We start from the raw sequence: 19,483 nt of genomic DNA, 5'->3' as shown, positions 1-19,483 counted from the left end.
GCGCCCGCCCGCCTGCGGGGGAGGGCGGCCGCGCCCCCGCTCAGGCCCCCCCTCCCCACCACTCCCTCCCCGGCGGCCGCGCGGGGGCGCGTGGGGCTGGGCGCGCAGCCAGAGGCGCGCAGGCTGGGCGCTAGACTCACAGGGGGGAGGGGGGTGCCCCGTCTGCCCCCGCCTCGCACCAACAAGTGAATGGGGCCCGCAAGGGAGCTGCGGGGAAGGGAACAGGTGGGGGCGGGCCGGTTTCCCCCCCAGACAGGGCTGAATCCATAAAGAGGAAAAGAGTAGTGGGGGCGCATTTGGGGAGGCCGGTAAAGGCTAATTCCCCGCCCTAGACACACAGAAGGAGGCTTCATCTGGATAGGGGGCTGTCATGGCACATCTGGGCAGCCAGGTGGCCCATCTGGGGGAGAGAAGGGTCGGTGCACCTGGGAACGTGAAGGAATTGGGGGTCTGGGTTGTGGGCAGGACGCTGGCGGGGGGGGCACATTTGAGGATGCAGTCACATCTGGCCAGGATCCCCCACACCTGGTAGGAGAAGTCAGAATGTATAAGAGCGAACGGTGGATTGAGGCTGTGGGCGGGGGTCCTCACATCTGGCCGGATGCCCACATCTGGAAGACTTTAGGGAGAAGGGGACACATCTGGGCTGAAGGCCACAGCAGGAGGGGGACTTTAGAGGGTAGTTGAGACTAGGGGGTGTGCTAGCCCAGGGGCCGAGCGCCGGAGTGGGAGGAGGGCAGAGGGAGGGTCGGGGAAGCAGGGGGAGGGCTTTGGCTCCCGGCCGGCCCACAATTTTGGGCATTCGGTGACCGGGCAGGCGCCAACCCGCACAATCGCTTTTGTTGTCTGGGCTAGTTCGGCTGCGCTCTCTGCCGGGACAGCGCCCCCCTCTTTGGCCGCAGGGAGCCCGGACGCCTGGCTTCCCAGCCCCACCCTCGCGGGTCAGCGCCTCTGGCCGGCGTCTGGTCCTGTCCCGGGCTCACCTCGCGCAGCGGGACGCCAGGGTCCCTAGAGGGTCGGTGTCCTGGGGGCCTGGGGGGGCGGGGGCTGAGCTACAATGGGGGGCAGCTAGGCGGCGGCTGGACCGTGGGAACCAGACGGTTTTATCTGGCCCGGAACCCACCCCCTGCCCCTCGCCAGAGGAAGGGCGGATGTTCTTACCCTGGGTCTGGCCGGCAGGGGCGCGCTGTGGGGGCCTCCTTCTCAGCAGTGCCCGGCCCCCCGGCCCCCGGGGCCGTCTTCGTCTCAGCAGAGCTCTGGCCTCCTGCAGCCTGGGTAGGAGAGGGCCGAGGAGACAAACGAGGTTAGGTGGACACTCCCTCCCCCCTAGACCCCCTTCCCCCTCAGCTGGAAGGGGCCTTCTGTGCCAGGGGATCTACCAGTAGTTGCTCTCCAACCGCGCCCCCCCACCCCCTCACCAATCCCTTTCCAGGGACCAGACCTTGAGCGCTCTCCACAGGCTTGGGGAGAAACAGAGGCAAAGATGGGGGGGGGGCAGATGGAGATGAGGAAGGGAGAAAGAGGAGAGAAGACAGAGGCAGAAAGAGAGAGAGAGAGAGTCAGAGACACACAGAGGACAATGATGGGAGAAACAGAGCCAGAAATGGAAAAGAACACATACAGACAGAGGGCATGGAGACAGGGGCAGAGGAATGGAGACTCAAAGATGCAGAGAATGGGATAGATGAGAAAAGGAGAGCTAGAAACAGCAATACAAGTTGAGAGAGAGAGACAGAGAAGGGAGAAGAGACACAGGGAGCAGAGAGAAAGGTGTGTGGGGACTAGTGGTGGAGCTGGGAGCTCCTGAGCGTCTGGGCAGGGAGGGATTGCACACTCACGTCAGTGGCTGCCAGTTGAGGGACACCTGTCTCTTCCTCACACTGGGGCTGGGGCTCGGCAGCACGAGGGGCACGGGGGTCAGGCACTGCGGAGGGCCTGCACACTTTTCAGGTGGGCAGCTCTGGACCCTGCAGGAGGCTTCGGAGACAGCCAGGGACTAAGTGGAGAAGGACAGGACCAAGTCTTTCTTTCCACCTAGTGCATCCGGCATTCCAGCTGGGAGACAGGGTGGGGAGGGGAGACCCCACCCCTCTGCTCTTACCCCCTTGCACTCCCTACCCATACCCCACCTAGAAGAACCCACCTCTGAGGCAGCGACTTCTCCTGGGCGATCGGCCTGGGCAGCACCGACAAGCAGCAAGACTATAAACAGGGGTGGAAGTCACTCAGGCCCCCAGTTCTCTAAGACTCCCCAGAGAGGGAAACAAGGGGTAGGGGAGAGAAAGCCAAGAGAAGGCTTGAGAGCACTCGAAATCGATGTTTGATCAGTCTGAAGCACCATGCTGGAAGCCTCAGTTTCCCCATCTGAACCCTGGGAGGCAAATTGGCATAGACTCTCCAGGGATGGAGGTCACAGCAACCCTACTTTTACTTATTTTCTGAAGTGTTTAGTGGTAAAGTCTCATTGGTAAGGACATTTTAAAGTCTTTTTTTAAAGGGTTTTTTAAAAAGATGCAAAGAGGTTTTCTAAGCTCATTTCCAAGCCCCCGACTGTCTGGGAATCTAGAACCCCGCCCTCCCCGCTCATCCCTGTCTTTGACTCAGCCGTCATCCCGAGCAAGGCCGGCAGGTGGCGCCACTTCCACAGGCCTCCGCAGCTGGGGAGGGAGGTCCTTTTGACTGTGGGTCCAGCAGGGTGCTGAGGTGGAGGGGGTTACCGAAGGAACCACAGCCCAGAACTGGGGATCCCAAGGCCTGAGTTCTAGACCGTTCCTGCCCTTCCACGAGCTGTGTCTTTGAGCCAGCATCTCCTGGTCTTTGGGCCTCAGTTTCCCGCCTGACCAGGAGGAAGGAGTCGTTCTTCGAGAAATCTCTGCGCCTAGAGGGTCTCAGATTCTGGATATCGGAGTCCTCAGCTCCAGCGCAAGTGCGTCGCAACCAGGAGGCCCCCCAGACAAATCCATTATCTCCAGGCTAAGGGGGACGAGAGACGAGGATGCGCGCGCAGGCCCCGAGTAAAGGGCCGTGGGGAGATGCTGTGAAGGGGACGTCGGGCGCAAGGACTCTTTCCAGACGGGTAGGGCCCAGTGAGGGAGGAGACCGCCCAGATGGGAGCCTCCGGGACCCCCGATATTGCCGTTATCCCTCCCGCCTTTTCTCCGGGTTAACCCCTTCCCGGCCCCGCCCCCGGCGCGGCTCGGGTTACTAAACGCATTCGCAGAGACCGAGGCGGGAGCGCAGCCCGGGGCCTTTGTAACCGAGCGTTGGGCCGCAGGGCTGGGGGTGGGGGTGCTGGGCAGACTGCTTTCTTCGATCTCGTCACCCGTAGACAGGAAGAATAGCTATAAACCCCATATCTATAGGAAATTTTGGATCGCATGCCGCGAAATCACAGGTCCCTCATTCAAGCCCGGGATCCTCAAATTCTAGGAAACCAGAGCATCCCCAATCCTCATGAAATCCGAGGAACCTCCTCCGCACAAACCCCCCTTGCAAGCTCCTCGGCCATCAAGCCCGAAGTCCATGTCTTCCTAAGTTAATTAGGAAAATCCAAGGGTCCCTTTTAATTCATCCAGACGTTCCCAAACCCTAGAAAACCAGGGCATCTCAACCCCACCATAGAGTCCCTTCATAACCTCCGCTACTCCTGTTCTTTCCAAGCACCCAAGAAGCTTGGGGAACCTCATCCCATCTGAAGGGCCCCACCCATCTATCATCGTGGGAAAACTCAAAACTCCATCCCCATAGAAGCTGGGACCCTTCGCTGAAAAGACCCTAGAATTCCCTGGGGCCATATTCTCCATCTACCACACCAGCGGCGAATCCCTCGCCTCCAAATTTCAGTACTCCCCAATTCTAAGCCCTGCAAAATAGAGGGTCCTAATAAATCCAAGGGGTCTGGCTCTTTCATCACTACCCCCGAAACACTGGGTTCGTCATCCCCCCAAATCCGCAAGTCCTGTTGCCTCTGGACCACCAATCTTATTGGGTGGAGGGGGCACAGGGAAGAAGGGGTCGCAGCGGGGCTTACCCGGCCGGGCGGCCCGGGATCCCGGCAACCTCGACGGCCTCGCTGGGGTTGGGGCTGGGGCTGGCGGCGGAGGCGGTGGCTGCGAAGAGCGGCAGCAGCAGCACCAGCAGAAGGGGGCGGCGGCCGCTGGGGCCAGGCCGCCGCATCGTGTCCGGCGTGGAGTCCGGCTCCAGCGGGCTGTCTGTCCAGCGGGTCCGGCTCGGCGCGGCCCCGCCCCCCGCCCCCGCCCGAGGCCGACTCATTTTCTCCACAGTCCCTGCCGCGGCTGCGAACTTCCCGCCAATCAGAGCCCGATGCCGCCAGGGGGCGCTGCCCACTTGACCAATCGGAAGGCTGCAGGGGAGGGGCTAAGAGGGACAGGTGCCGGGCGGGGGGCGCTGGGGCCCGGAGTTCTCAGTGCTGGAGGGGAAATCGGGAGTCAGGTGCCGACTCCGGAAGGAGAAGCTGAGGAGTGGAGATGCTGGGACCCCTCCCTACGGCTGGGAGGGATGCGTAGGCAGTGGGTAGGTTCCCCTAAACTAGACTCTCATGCACAGGCCTCATCCTTCGTTCGGTTGGGGGAGAATTTAATCTGAATTCGCTCCCTGACTGGGATAAACGCTGGAAGCCCCCAGAAGTGTCCCCTTCTCATGCGGGGGGGGGGGGCGGGGGCGGGGCGGAGAGTGCTAATCCTACAGTATGCCCCAAGTCTGGCCCTCTGAGGCCCCAGGCCCACTCTGTACCTTCCCAAAGGATTTCCTTTTCTCAAGGCCCTGTGGTTCAGGGGTTCCAGGTCCAACAAGCAAAAGCTTGTTCCTCAGAACGCTGTAACTTCTGTCCCTTATAGGACCCAGGCTCCGCCCCTGACCCCCAGACTTGGCTCCCAGAGAGCTGTTCTTCATACACCTCTTCTCCACCGCTGCCCCGAGAGGTTATTAGACTCTCTTTCCCTAACCTGAGCCTTTATAAAGATTCCCAAGAGCGCACCTCCCAACTGACACTCCCTTTGGAAAATCCAGTCCTCCCCCCTCCTAGGGTCCTCTACCATCCTTCTGGAGCCCCAAGCCACAGGGGGCCTTAGGCCCCACCTGCACTCTCTTTAGGGAGTTCCAGGCTCCAAGCCTTTCTTACAGCACCCCCCCTCGACGTGGTAGATCTCAAGCCCAGCCCCTTCCCTTCATTATAAATTCAAGGCCCCACCCTTTGTCTTCACAATTACACATCTCACTTCCCTTCTAAAGTCACCGCCCCCCACCCCCACCACCTTCAGATCTGAATCCCTACTTGCCCCCTTCTCCTCTGAGTTTCAGGTCACTGCCCTTCCCACAGCAAATTCGCGCGCAGCCCTATACTTAGCATCCCAATACCTACTCCTTTCATGTCTGCCCCGCCTCGGGGTGGGGGGGGGTGGGGGGAGGCAGTTTGAGTCTTAAGATTTCCAGTTCTGGAAACTTAGCTCCGCCCCCAGTGGGTCACAGGCTCCACCCCCACAGGATAGGAGGCCACGGGCCCTGACCATATAGGGCCCATCCTAGGCTAAGATTATCAACCGATCCAGCTTCATCCTCACCCCCCCACTCCAGCTCCTTCTTCCAGTGGAGGGTGTGCAGGATGGACGGGCCCCTCACCCCCCCATTACAGCGTGGCACCCCGGTAACTCACACAGCCACACACACAGTGTTACTGCCACCTACAGCAATGCACGCCTCCATCCCACACTGACAGCCAGAATCTGGGCCCACCCGCCATCCAGGGACACGCAGCTCTTTAGAACAGTAACAGCGACACTCGGGCCCCACTCGCGGGCATCCATGGGCAGTCCTAGCATGATGATGGAGTGCCTGACTGCCCACTGAATTTGTGCTGTGTCCCTGTTTTTGTGAAGCCCCCGCAATCTCGTTAACATGGCCCGGCAGGACAGCGTGTCCTGACAATCCCCCCCCCCCCCCCCTTGCCCTCCTCCTCACCTCCTACCCCGTGGCTGGAGCATTTGCTGGGGGCGCTGCCGAAATTTCTCCCTTCTGCCTGGGAGCCGGGGCATCTTCAATGCTTGTTGCTAGGCAACAGCCTCTGGCTCACCACTACAACTTCCGGGGATGGTGTTGGCTTCCCATCCCCCCTGCCTCTGGATTCCCCCGGGCTCCTAATCCCTCCCTGAGAGTGCCAGTATCTCCCAGGGTCCTTTCTATGTCACCTCTTGGATCCTGATCTGCTTTCAACCCTTCAGAATCCCTCAGAGTTCTAGAGCCATGGCATTCTGGAAGCTTCCTTCCATCATGTGCTCACACCCAGGGTTTTATCCCTAGTATTAACAAACAGATAAATCTCCTTAGCATTCCAGATTTTTTAATTCTCTCTCTTTCAGTTCTAGCATCACCAGCATTCCAGAAACAAGTGTTCTGGATTCCCTGGCAAGGAAAAACTATCTCAATGTTCTAGATCTGGGAGCATTATAAAACATCCCACCTTCTAGATGCTTGGACGTCCTAACATTCTCGACTTCCTCACATGCAAACACCCCCCAGAATTCTGAATGTCCCAACATGTAAAAACATTTCCAGAGTCTGAGATTTGCAGGTATTCCAGAACACTCACGTTTTAGAATCACTCATCTCCCAATCATATTTTAGATTCTCTGCCAATCCAGATCCCCCTGCCATTATGGATTTCTCGGAATGCCAACAAATCCTTTACTGGTCTAGAGAAGCTGACATTCCAGAATGCCCCTGGCTCTAGATTTTCTAGTACTCCAGATAGCTTTCTGTGTCCTAGAATTGTCAGCATTCCAGAAACTCTGGCATACAAAATAGTCCTACAAGTGTAGATTCATATGTATTCTAGAACACTCCCCTATTCTGGAATCATTGACTTCCAGGTCCTTTTGCCAAGAAACCTCTTACAGACTGCATTCTCTGAAATGAGGGGGAGAACCCTAATGCTGTTCATCCACTAGCATTCTAGAAGATTCCCTTACATTCTGGACCCTCTCCACTGTTACAGAAACTCTGGCATTCCAGAAACTCTGGGATTCTCAAATTAGCAATATTCTAAAACCCCTTGTCCCGAGTCTGGCCCCCTCTCCTCTTCATTGGCCCAAGGAAAAGAGGCAGAAAACTTTCCTGAGAAGTTGCCATAGGAATAGGTATTATTTGGGGGAAAACCTCAAGGATATTAAGCTGGAGTGAGTGGAACGTATCCCACATAACTTCTCTGGTTGGGGCAGGAAAGGGATGAGACTGGGCAGCCAGGGATGTGGGCAAGGTGTTGGCCATGGCTAGGTTTAGGGTACAAATGTTAAGGATGTGGCAATTGTCTAGCCAACATCTGTGTTTCTGTTGACCTGCTGCCATCCATCCCTGCTTGTGGGAACAGTACCCTGATTCACCTTTCAGGAACTCCTCCTCCCGTTGGAGGGGAGGAATGATCTCACCTCCTGGCTTGTGAGGGCACAGGACCCTTGGAACAGTGGAAGGCCTCCATCACATGGGGCATAGTGATTGGTTCAGGGGTGGTCATCTGACTATATTCAAGCCAGTAAGAATAAGGCATGTGATTCTTTTTGCTGATGCTAGAGAGGAAAAAAGTTGCTAAGGAGGTACCTGGAGTCATCTTGGCACCCAGAGGGGAAAACCTGACTGAGAATGATGCATCCAGAGGCAAGCAAAGCCAAAAGATGGAAAGACATTCTGGATGGGTTTTTGAATCCCTGGATCCAACTATGCCTGAAGCCAGGGGTAAACCATTATGTTTCCCTTCTTCACTTAAACCGAAAGACAGCCAGATGTTCCTGAATCTATAGCCAGACATCTGGTTGGTCCCCACATCTCTCCCACCCTTTCCCTGGGGGTCCCCAAACCTTCTAAGAATGTCAGCAAGGTTGGGGTGCCTGGGTGGCTCAGTGAGTTAAGCTTCTACCTTTGGCTGGGGTCATGATCTCAGGGTCCTGGGATGGAGCCCCGATCAGCAGGGAGCCTGCTTCCCCCTCTCCCTCTGCCTGCTGCTCTGCCTACTTGTGATCTCTGTCTTTGTGTCAAAAAAAAAAAAAAAAAAAGAATGTCAGCAAGGTGTTGGCAGTGAGAACTTTATTAGGGGAGGGGGGCTTTGGCTCCAGAAAAGGGGGGGCAGTGGGGGCTTAGTAACAGTGACCACTCCAAGAAGGCCCTGGCCCTGAACCCAGGGCTCTGACAGGAAGCAGGGAGGCACCAGAGGCCCCCCAACCCCCCAACCCCCCGGATCTGGGTATCCAAAGGCACCATGGTAGCTGTGTTCAGAAGGAAGTTTCATTGAGCTTCACCTTGGGGGGTGCAAGGGGGGCTCCCAGACCTGTGGCGGGCCGAGGGGCCGGTGTTGGTGGCCGGCGGGGCTCTGGCCCAGCCCGCACCAGTTCTTGGCAGCGTTCCACGAAGCTACCTGCCCCACGACGCCGGGCCTCAGCCTGTGGGGGGCTCGGGCTCCCACGCCGGCCAGACAGAGAGGTGTTGCTGGAGGCTAAGTGAAGACTGGGGGGGTGAGGGAGCCGTGATGACGGTCAGGGTGGGTCATCCTGGGCTGCTCACCAGCAACCCCCCTCCCCCACCACACAAAGGGGAAGCGGAGTCAGGCCTACCTGGTGACGGAGGTGCGGGGGGAGGGGCTGCGGAGGGAGCTCCTGGAGGCAGACAGGGGCGCCAGCTCACACTGCTCCAGCTGCTGCATCAGCTCTTCCTCCGTCAGGCCACCGGCTGGGGGGCACGGAAGTGGGTCAGGGGGGCAAGACAAGGATCACCAGGCAAGGGACGAGGGTCATGTGCAAGGGCTGAGGTCAGGATGGGAGAAAAAAGGCAGAGGTCCAGGAACAGGGGTCAGAAGCTAAGAGGGCGGGGTGGTGACGCGGGGGCAAGGTAGGGTTCAAAGGCAGAGGAAAGGGGTCAGAGGCCAAGGGAAACTGATGAAGGGGGCTGGGGAGAGGGGCTGGAGACGTCTGGGCCAGCACTGAGGCAGGGCAGGAAGTACCAGGGGCCTGGCCGAGGCCGTCCATGGCGGTGGTGAGGTCCCACATGGCCAGGCTGCCGTTGGCCTGGCCGGTGAGCAGGTAGCGTCGGGGCCGAGAGCCAAGCCGCCGGGAGCCCTCACACTCGAGCACCGTAAAGGCGGTGGTGGGGGAGCCGTCCACGGAGCGCACGGAGCACACCCTGAGACAGAGGGGAGGGAGTCACCCTGGCCGTGGCTAGTCTTCTTGTCCTTACACCCTTCCAGGGGCTCAGACCCCACTGTTGTGGCCTCAGTTCCTGCCTTTGCAACCACCATCCCAAGGCTCCTTATCATATCCCCCCCCCCCCCATGCTCTCTCTCCAGGTGCTGCTACCTCAGGTGCGATTCTCTCTCACATCGGCCACTCTCTCCTGGTCCCACTGCAGGGAAGGCCTGAGTAATCCTGAGAACCTCCCTCATCTCCTATCCTTCCCCCCAACCAGTCCCCTCCGCCTCCAGCACCTCTCCCAGGGCGCCCTCCTCCCCTCCTGTCTGACCCAGTCGAGCGCTGCTTGCTCAGGCCAGGCACCTGTCCCAGCCTCCTCCCTGGGCTTTGCGGCTCCGAGCCAACCTCCAGTCCAGCCCCCGCAGTGGCCACGGCTACCTAACATGCATTTCAGGCAATCTCTCTCCACTCTTCCACCGGATCGCCCTGCCCCCCTGCAACCTGGCCACTGCTCCAGACCCCGGACCATGCTGCACCCCACTGGATGCCCCACTTTTAGCCTTGAGGACCTCAGGGCTCCCTCCTCAAGAAAAGCCTCACAGACCCCCTTCCCAGGTTAGGGCGAGCATCCCCTCAGGGCTCCTAAAGCTGCCCGCAGCCCGCACCCCATCCCCTGGCCCGGACAACCACGCCTGTGCCTCCTGCCCCCACACCAGGCCCTGACCACCCTGGGCCACCTGCGTGACGTCCAGCACAGGCACCTGGGGTTTCTCCTGCGTCACCGCCACCCATACGTGTCACACCTTTGCTTCCTCCAGCCCTGGAACCTAGGCCAGGCCTCGGGCTCCCTCCTAGCCCTTGCTCCTTCAGGGGTCCCTCGGCTTTTGGCCTCCACGCCCCAGCTGTTATTGTGCCTTCTCCTCTGACCACTCCCCACACCCTGTTTGATAGGAAGGTCCTCACCTCTGACCAGTGGACGAAAGACGCACAAAGAGCTGGCTGGCGCTTGGCACCACCTTCTGGATGAACACCTGCTGGTCATCACGCTCGCCATAGGGGCCTGCACCAGGATGGTTGGGAGTGGGGAGTCAGGGCCAGCAGGGGTCCCTGGGACTCCAGACTCCCAGGTTCTGCCTCCTTCCCCGCGGATGAGACCCTCCCAGGACCCTAGGTCCCCATTCCCAGGTTTCTGGAATTGGGTGAGCTCAGAGAGGGCCGGAGGGTTAGCAACAGTCAGTGGAGTTCAAGGATGCGGGTGGGGGGGCCCGGGTCAGGAGGCAGTCAGAGGACACAATGGGATGACAGAATTCAACCAGGTGGGGGGTGGCGGGAAGAGAATGGAGGTCCACCAGGCTCGGGGAAAGGGCCAATGGCGGCCAGTGGGGGTCAGGCAGGGTGCATGGGGCCAGGGGCTGCTAGGCACCAATGTCATTGCCGGCGCTGCAGCCGCCGTGCCCGTCGGCCGACTCCAGTGCCAGGATCTTGAAGGACGCGAGCGGGGTGGAGCCAGGCTGGGTGGAAATCATGCCCCGGAAGCGAGTCACGGACCACGTGCGCACGTGGTTGTTGTCGGCACAGACTGAGGAGCAAGGGGGCGGGCAGCAGGTCAGGCCAGCTACGGCATCCCCACCACCCCATACTTTCGAGCCCCAGGAGGACCCCCATGAAGGTGTCTCAATGCGGGCCCCTACGAATTCCTCCCCTTTAGAGAATTCACTCTGCCCCAGAACGCCAAATGCCCTCTTGGCAGGGCACCTGGGTGGCTCAGTGGGTTAAAGCCTTTGCCTTCGGCTCAGGTCATGATCCTGGGGTCCTGGGATCGAGCCCCACACTGGGCTCTCTGCTCAGCAGGAAGCCTGCTTCCCTTCCTCTCTCTCTCTGGCTGCCTCTCTGCCTACCTGTGATCTCTGTCTGTCAAATAAATAAATAAAATCTTAAAAAAAAAAATCCCCTTGGCTCTGCCGAGCCTGATCTCACCTAATCCTGACACTGTCCCCACCCTAGTCCTGTCCATTGTCACCTCCTCCTCCCTGGACTCCCTGCTCCTGTCCTGCCCCCAGGGTCTGTCCCCACACGCAGCCAGAGGGACCCTGTGAACACACGGCCCTCCTCTGCTCACAGCATTCCTTCCAGAGACTCCTTCCCATTCAGGGTCAAGGACAAAGTCCTGCGTGGCTCCGTTGCCCTCGCCGCTCGAGGCACAGGGGCTCCCTGCTCCCCGCTCAGATCCATCCATCATCCTCCCAGCTCAGAGGCTTTGCAATGCCTGTTCCCTCTGCTGGAATGGCTGTCCCCATCAAGCTGCCCTGCTCACTCCTTCATTTCAGCTCCCAACTCCTTCCCCAGTGACCCCACTGTGCTCTAGCCGTGCACATGGCTGTTTTTTTTATTCATGGTCTTCATCACTGCTTGCTGGTGGTTTCTATTCTGATGTATTTGTTTATCATTTGCCATCTCCAGCAGAACATGAGCTCCCCAGGGGTAGGGATTTGGCCTGTCTCGTCCGTCACTGTATCCCCCATGCCTGGCCCATGACAGGTGCTCGAGCAATGTTTGTGGAATTACTCGCTCTCGCCTGGATGGGTCCCCTTACAGGATTCTCCCATTTCCGCAATTACTGTTCCAGGTTAAAATTCTCTCTGCCACCCCCTGGTTTCATACTCAGATCTGGGCCACCATCCTGCGGGAGATGGGCAGTGGGGGCAGCCCGGTGAGGCCCACCTGAGATGAGGTGCTTCTCCGAGAGCATGATCTTGGTAACGGGGCTGCGGTGCACAGTGAAGGTCTGGAAAAGCTGGGGACCGGAGCCCACGGTTTCAGGGTGCTGGACGATGACCCGCACACCCCCGGAGCTGGTGCCATAAGCGATCTCAATCCAGTTCCCACTGTCACCTGGGGAGGGGCCAAGGACGAAGAAAGGGACCCATCAGAGAGAGAGAGAGAAGCAGAGATAGAAAACAAGAGAGAGACAGAGACAGAGCTCATATAGAGAAACAGAGAAACAGGGAGGCAAAGGGAACCAAGACTGGATCTCGGAGAGGGCTATAATGACCGACAGACACAGAAGAAGATGGGGTTACAAAGCAAAAGACTGAAAAACAGAGACATATAAGCAGACAGACAGCAAGACAAGAAAACGCAACCCGGTGTCTGAGGGACTGCCCACCCTCACCACCTTCCAGAGAGGAATAATTATTTTGCAACGGTCGGAGACTTAATGGACCATCTTACGGAATGTGGGTAGGTAAAACGTGGTTTTTATATTTTGTGCCGCAGCTCAAAACCTTGGATTAGGATCGTGCACAGCCACACAGATAGACATCAAGCCTAAGGCAGGGTGGGCAAAAGGAAGAGAACAAGTGACGTATACACCCAGGCCCATTTCTGCGATTTCAAAGCCTGCTGACAACACCCATCTTATAAGGACACAAACAAATGAAGAGAGAAATGACAGCATGGTGGCACGCGGTGGGGTGGGGGCTGGAGAAGAAAGGGATAAATACATGAAATCAGCAAGGGGACCTCTGTGGAGGAAAGGTGATGACTGGGGGGAAGTTAGGTGTGTTACTCATTTACTGCTGCTGGGGGAAAAAAATGAACCTTGAGCCTTACCTCATACCACACATAAAAGGTAATGGGAAAGGCAGCGGAAACTTGTGTATAAAAAGTTAAAACTGGGGACACCTGGGTGGCTCAGTGGGTTAAGCCTCTGCCTTCAGCTCAGGTCATGATCTCAGGGTCCTGGGATTGAGCCCTGCATTGGGCTCTCTGCTCAGCAGGGAGCCTGCTTCCTCCTCTCTCTCTGCCTGCCTCTCTCCCTACTTGTGATCTCTGTCTGTCAAATAAGTAAATAAAATCTTAAAAAAAAAAAAAAAAAGCTAAAACTGCAAAGCCTCTAGGTGAAAGTAGAGGGGAAAACCTTCTGGTTTTCTGGGAATAGGCCAGGACTCAAGATCCAGAAAGCACTCCCCATGGAAAAAAAAAAAAAAGAAGAAGAAGAAAGAAAGAAAAAAATAAATTTATGCCATTATGCTAGGTGAAAAAAGCCAGATTGTTATGGTCCCGTGTCCCGTGTACATGAAATGTCCAGAATCAGCCAATCCACAGAAGCAGAAAGTCAATTAGGTCTCCAGGGGCTGTCAGGAGGGAGAACAGGGTATGATGGCTAACAAGTTCAGGGTTCATTTTTTGGGTGATAAAAGTCCTGCTCAGGAATGACACGGTACTGATGTGTGCACAACAAAGTGAATCTCCTAAAAATCACTGAAGTGCACACTTTACAACGGGGAACGCTCCTCTAGGTGACTCACAGCTCAAAACAAACAAACAAACAAAAAGGAACCTATTGCTCTGGATTTGAAGTCAAGAAACAAAAAACTAGAAAACATGCACCTTCTTTGTTTTACGAGCACACAGGCGTCATGCCCTAAATGCAGAGGTGAAAAAAAAAAACCCAAAGGTGAACTACTAGTGGCCAGTTCTGCTCCCAGTTGGAGGGGTTCCAGTTCCAGCCCCTGGAAGAGTGCTTTCATACAAGTGGTGCCCAGTGAGTGTTTGATGAATGACTAAATGAGAGTTGAATCTCCCTCCCCGCCCCCCACCCCTGCCCCTAGCCAAATCTCACTGGGTCAAGCTACATACGTGGTGGGGAGCCAGCTGGGGACAGGGGTTGAGGCAGAGCGGGGAGGCCATCAGAGCTTACTGGTTTTGGGGGTGAGGTAGACGCTGAGGGCTGTGACTCCATCCTCTGCTGGGTCCCGGTAGAGCTCACTGACAAGGAGATCGTTGTCCTTCATGCGCAGGGGAAACTTCTGCACATCTGGGGTGGGCGGGGAGGGTTGGGAGGGGTTGTTCAAGCCACCCAGGCTTTCCTCTCCTTTTCCGCTTCCCCAGGAAGTTCTGGGGCATGAGGGGGACTGGCTGCTGCTTACCCACATAGTAGATGGAGCCGTTGTCACAGCCCAGGAGAAGGAAGGAACCCGCCGCGTCATAGCTGGTGATGGGTTGTACCTCCTGGACCTGGGGGCAGGCGGGACTGGCTGTGGTTGGGGGCTGGGCACAGCACCCCTCAGGGCATCCGCCCCTCAACTCCAGAACCCTCCCAGGGTTTCTAGGCCTGCTTCTCTCCAGCCTTACCTACTCCAGGCCTATTTCCATCTGTGTCTTTCCATCTCTAGAAATCTCTGAGTCAGCGCCTCTGTCTCTCGGCCTCTCTTTGACTCTGTCTTTCTGGCTTTTTCTGGTCCCCTCTGTCTATCTTTCTGCATCCCTTCACGTACCACATCGCCCTTCCCTCTGTCTACCCTTCCCGCTCTCTGTCCCCTCTTTCCGACTTCCTCTAGTTCCTCTATTTCAATTTGTCTGTTTCCCTCTATCTCTGTCTGTCCCTCCCAAACACACCGGACAGGAGAAAGCCACACTGGAGATGTATTTTTCTTTCCATTTAGACAGGGTATGGGAGGATGCAGAGGGAATGACAGACATTTGCACGTCTCCCTCTGGGTTTCTGCCTCCTACAGCGTCTCCACTCACCCGCTCCCCTGTTCAGTGCCTGGAGAATCCACTCTCCTCCTTTGCAAATCCATCATCTTTCCTGTCGTCTCAGCAGCCCCTCTTCCAGAAGGCCTCCCTGATCTGACATCCCTTAGTCCTTTCTCCTGCCAGCACTCCCACCAGGATCTGGCCCGCCACTGGGTTCTCTGGCTCTCTCCAGGCGGGGCAGAGCAGAAAGGCACCCCTCCCTGAGTCTATATGGTCTGGACACTAGGGCAAGAGGCAGCCAGGCCGGCCAGCACCCTGACCTGCCAGTGCTTGGTGACGGCATTCCACACCCCGATGCGCCCCGTATGGCTTGTGGCGATGAGCTGGTTCCCAACGAAGAATAAGGCCTCCACAGGCACCCCCAGATGGAAGACGCCTGCGGAGGGCAAGGAGCACTCAGCCGGGACCCCGCTTCATGAGGGAGAAGGGAGGGGGCAGGAAGAATTCCGAGGCCCAGAGGCTTCAGCTGGGCCGTGGAATCTTTACAGGATAGAGGATTCCAGCAGGAATTACAGAGGATTATACGGGCCAGATTCTTGATGGGGCGTGGAATTCTAACACGGTGGAGGTTTTCAACATGGCAAATAGAGATTTTTTTTTTTCCCCCAAATAGAGATTTCTAATGGGAATACTGATTCTAACAGGCCCTGGGATTCTTTTTTTTTTTTTTTTTTTTAAGATTTTATTTATTTATCTGACAGACAGAGATCACAGGTAGGCAGGGAGGCAGGCAGAGAGAGAGAGGGAAGCAGGCTCCCTGCTGAGCAGAGAGCCCAATGGGAGGCTGGATCCCAGGACCCTGAGATCATGACCTGAGTCAAAGGCAGAGGCTTTAACCCACTGAGCCACCCAGGGGCCCCAAGGCCCAGGGATTCTATCAGCATGGAGATCTAACAGGGCAGGGAATTCTGACAGAGGGGAGGATCGTATGTGGGAGGATTTTTCTACAGGCTGAGGCATTCTAACAGGATATGGAATTCTAAAGGGTAGGAACATCTTAATAATGCAAAGAATCTTTATGGGTATGCAAACCATATGCAGTGGGTTGTTTAAACAGGCCACAGGGTTCCAGTGGGGTAGAGAATTCTAACAGACCAGAGGTTGAAGCATAATTCTAAAGGGCGGGAGGTTCTGGAAAAGTGCTGGTATCCTACCTATCTCGGAGCCACCACCTTCGGCCTGTAGAGCCCACAGCAGGATCTCGCTGCCCGTGGCCGCTGCCACCATCTTGTCATGCTCACCCAAAGCCCCACCGAGCACCCGAGCCGTGAGCGCCAGTCGCTCAATGGGCCAGTCCAGGCGCGGACTGGAAAACACCAGCTGCCAGCCAGAGGCTTCCTTGAGCCTGGGGGATGGGGGGATATCATCAACGGTCACCGTGACCCCTCCCCCACAATCCACAGGGCTGGAGCCTCGGGCCACCACCCTCCCCGAGCACCTGTAGCAGACAAGGAACTGGGTGTAAGCCACAGCGATCCAGTTGTGATGCCCACACACCAGGCGCACCATCCCTGGCTCCTCCGGAAGCCCTTGAGGGAGTGGGAAGAACGGGGATCGGGACAGGGTCGCAAGGGGCCCCACTGGCTGCCCCAGCCTCCCAGGGGACAGCAACGTACCCGAAGGGGAGGGAGGGGCTCTCTCATCCAGCATGCGGCCCAGCAGCCCCGCATTGCCCAGGTTGGGGGGCATGGTGTTGCTGCGTCGAACGGGGGCTGGGCGTCCCCCTGACTGCTGGGGCCCCACTAGGCTGTGCCGGTTCCGCCGCTTCACTGGGAACACTATGGCAGAGACAAGAGCAGAGTGACAATAATGGTAACAATCGTACTAATGGCCACGTGGTGAGCACTTAAAATATGCCAGATACTGATTTCCCCCCCAGGTGGGGCAGAGTCTCCCCGGGAAAAGATTTTAGGTGGTGTGGGGATACTGCATTCAATGACACTGAATCACACAGCAAGTTACTTCCTTTCAGGTTCCTTTGAGCCCATCACAAAGGATGAATCAGTTTGGTGCTGCCCTCACAGGCTGCCTTTTCAGTGTTTGCTAATCTGTTTTAACAAATGGAAGCATAGGGTGCCTGGGTGGCTCAGCCAGTTAAGCAGCTGCCTCTGGCTCAGGTCATGATCCCAGGGTCCTGGGATGAGCCCCACATAAGGCTCCTTGATCAGTGGGGAGCCTGCTTCTCCCCTGTCTGCCCCTCCCCCTGCTTGTGCTTGCTCTCTGTCTCTCTCATTTGCTCCTTCTGTCAAATAAATAAAATCTTAAAAAAAAAGAAATGGAAGCCTATCTTCTCGGCAGGCAACGGCATCACAACACTGGTATTTGGGGGGTTTCATTTTCCTGTTTACTTATTCATGGTATAAAGGCAGTGATATACAACTTCTATGTAAAATGACTCTTATGCCAGGCACTGTGGTTGGCTCATTTGGGAGGGCATGGGACTCTTGATCTCAGGTTTGTGAGTCTGAGCCCCATGTGGGGTGTAAAGATTACTTAAATCAATAAATAAACTTTAAACAATGACTTTTTAAAAACAACACAGTAAAACTAAGTTAAAAAAAAAAAAACAAAAGCAGAGATCTTCACATTTGGAAAACTTCATGAAGGTCGGTATTGACTGAGGTTAGGGAAATAGTCATAAATCAAACTTCCCCATTTTGTTCCTTCTACTCCTCAGCAAAGCCTAGTGGACTGCAGTTCCTGATAACCACTGGGGCATATTTTCTCTGCCCAGTGGGGCCACCTATCCAAGGTCCCATGGTGATTATAGCCAATAACTCCCCTTTTCTCCTCTCTGTGCAAAGGACCCCAGCCCTTCCTAAGCTTCCCCACAGGGAAATCAAACCTGGACTGAAACCCCCTTCAGATTTAAGGCATACTTCTATGCCTCCGTGGGGCTAGCTGGACCACTGCCTCACTGGAAAGGCTGTTTCCTACTTCCTTTCCATCGGTCTGGCCTGTGATATAGGACTACAATTCCCATAGTGTGTCAGGGCTCCCAGCACAGGCCCCCAAGGACTGTGACCTTATGGGAAATGTAGTCTTTAGTCCACCCTCCCACCCCTCCATCCTTTAGTTGTGCCCACCTGGTGGAGGCAGGTAACCGTTGAAGAGAACGTTTCCACAAGAAGACCGGTCCAACTCCTCCCGCAGTTGCAGGCGGCGAACTGAGGTGGAATAACTCAAAAGCTGGGACTTGGAGAGTACTAAAGCAGATCCTATCCTCCTCCCCTAGGTCATTGTCCACCACTCTCCCTGAGACCCAGGACCAATTCCAGTGCTCTCAGCTCTAACCCAAACTTCCTTCAGGAGAGTGGGGAGAGGGAGCATCAGGAGAGCTGGGGCTCGTTTTCTGTGCAGTGAGGATGCTAATGGGGTCCCCACTTACCCAGAGGAGTGAGCCCATAGAACTGGGCTTCGTGGAGGAGGCTGGAACCGTGGACACCCCTGGGTAGCAGAATTGACTAAGAGTCAGAGTCTGGGGAGTGGGAATGGGTAGTGAATTCTGAGTGGGAAGTTTTCAAAACTGCCCAGAGAATCCCAAGAGGGAGCAAATTTTGACTGGATCAAGATTCTAAGCAGTGATGATATATGTGGGCAATGAAAATGGGTGTGTGTGTGTGTGTGTGTTTGGGGGAAATTCTAAGGATGCGATTTAAGTAGGATGGAAGAGCTTAAGTGAACATTCTGAGGGGAAGAAGGTGAAGACGGTGGGGTCCCTTTACCCCATGCAAACCTGGGGTCCAACTCTTTGGTGCGCAGGAAGTTGAGGATGGGGGCGAAGACGGTGGGATCCCTGTCGATGAAGATCTGCGGGAACGGAGGCAGAGGATGGATGGGGCAAAGAGCGCGACTGAGCTGGGGTCCTGTCCGTCCTCCTACCCCCGCTGCCCGGTTTCAGGTCTATGCCCTACTCACGGCTCCGGTCTCATCTTTCAGTGTTGATATGCGTCCGCTCAGAAGACTGCAGGGAGGGGAACACAGAGCAGGTGTCACGGGCCACGGTGTGTTTTGGGGGGGAAGGGGCGGTGGGGAGGGTGAGTGGAGGAATTAGTGTTCCCCATACTGTCTCTTCCCGACACCCCACAGCCCGCCCCAAACTCACTCTCCCGATCACCTGGAGAAGAAGGAGTCTGGGATCCAAGTGAGAGTCTGACGAGAGGTACTGAATCTAAGCGGGGAAAGTAAGCAGATGTGAGGGGTTGGAGGAAGGGTAAGGAATGCGGCTCCTAAACCCAAGGCGTCAGTCCAGGCACTCGCGCCTTCAGAAAGAGGCGGAGCAATCCCTGATGGACAAGGATTCCCCCCGGGAGAGGCGGGTACTCCCATTCCGCTCCCCGCCCCCGGGGTGGGGGGGTCTCAGGAATCTCCTACACTCACCTCTTGCCTCCCACGTTCAGATGAATCACCTCCCCGGGAGGCCCCCGACCTGGGACCCCCTCGGCTGCCGGAGCCGTTGCTGCCATGGCCCCCGGGCGAGCCGGCCGGCCCGCACCCGCTTCCGGGTCTGTACTCGGGCCCCGCCCCCACCGCCTGCTCATTGGCCTGGAAACTCCGGAGCCGCCGGCGATTGGACAAAGAGCTCACCCGTCGCAGTTAAATTCTCCACCTCCTTAAAGGGACTCGCCTTTCCTGTGCTGGACGGGGCGTACCGCAAGGCCCCTTTGGGGAAGTTTAGCTACAAGGGTTAGCGAAACATTCCGCTATCCTTCTGGTTCCCATTTTAAGAATAGAATCTAGGTGTTTCTTCGGGGACT

The 19,483-nt window shown here is 56.7% G+C and overlaps 1 protein-coding gene across 1 annotated transcript; it reads right to left on the bottom strand.

The window, feature by feature from the left end:
• Positions 1 to 8,074: 8,074 nt before the first annotated feature.
• Positions 8,075 to 19,238, bottom strand: SHKBP1 (SH3KBP1 binding protein 1). The gene is made up of 18 exons (XM_045989338.1): positions 19,107 to 19,238; positions 18,844 to 18,897; positions 18,645 to 18,690; positions 18,463 to 18,536; positions 18,115 to 18,173; positions 17,813 to 17,893; positions 16,343 to 16,504; positions 16,165 to 16,255; positions 15,881 to 16,071; positions 14,987 to 15,102; positions 14,117 to 14,204; positions 13,888 to 14,004; positions 11,907 to 12,077; positions 10,609 to 10,764; positions 10,149 to 10,245; positions 9,002 to 9,180; positions 8,616 to 8,730; positions 8,075 to 8,508 (listed from the first exon to the last, which is right to left on the bottom strand). The coding sequence occupies exons 1-18, from the start codon at positions 19,190 to 19,192 to the stop codon at positions 8,277 to 8,279; spliced, it is 2,115 nt and encodes a 704-aa protein (XP_045845294.1). The 5' UTR covers positions 19,193 to 19,238; the 3' UTR covers positions 8,075 to 8,276.
• Between the last annotated feature and the right edge of the window lie 245 nt (positions 19,239 to 19,483).

Source organism: Meles meles, chromosome 19 (assembly GCF_922984935.1).
Source record: "Meles meles chromosome 19, mMelMel3.1 paternal haplotype, whole genome shotgun sequence".
Lineage (NCBI taxonomy): Eukaryota > Metazoa > Chordata > Mammalia > Carnivora > Mustelidae > Meles > Meles meles.
The sequence above is the reverse complement of the archived record's forward strand: the minus strand, read 5'-3'. Positions and strand labels throughout refer to the sequence as shown.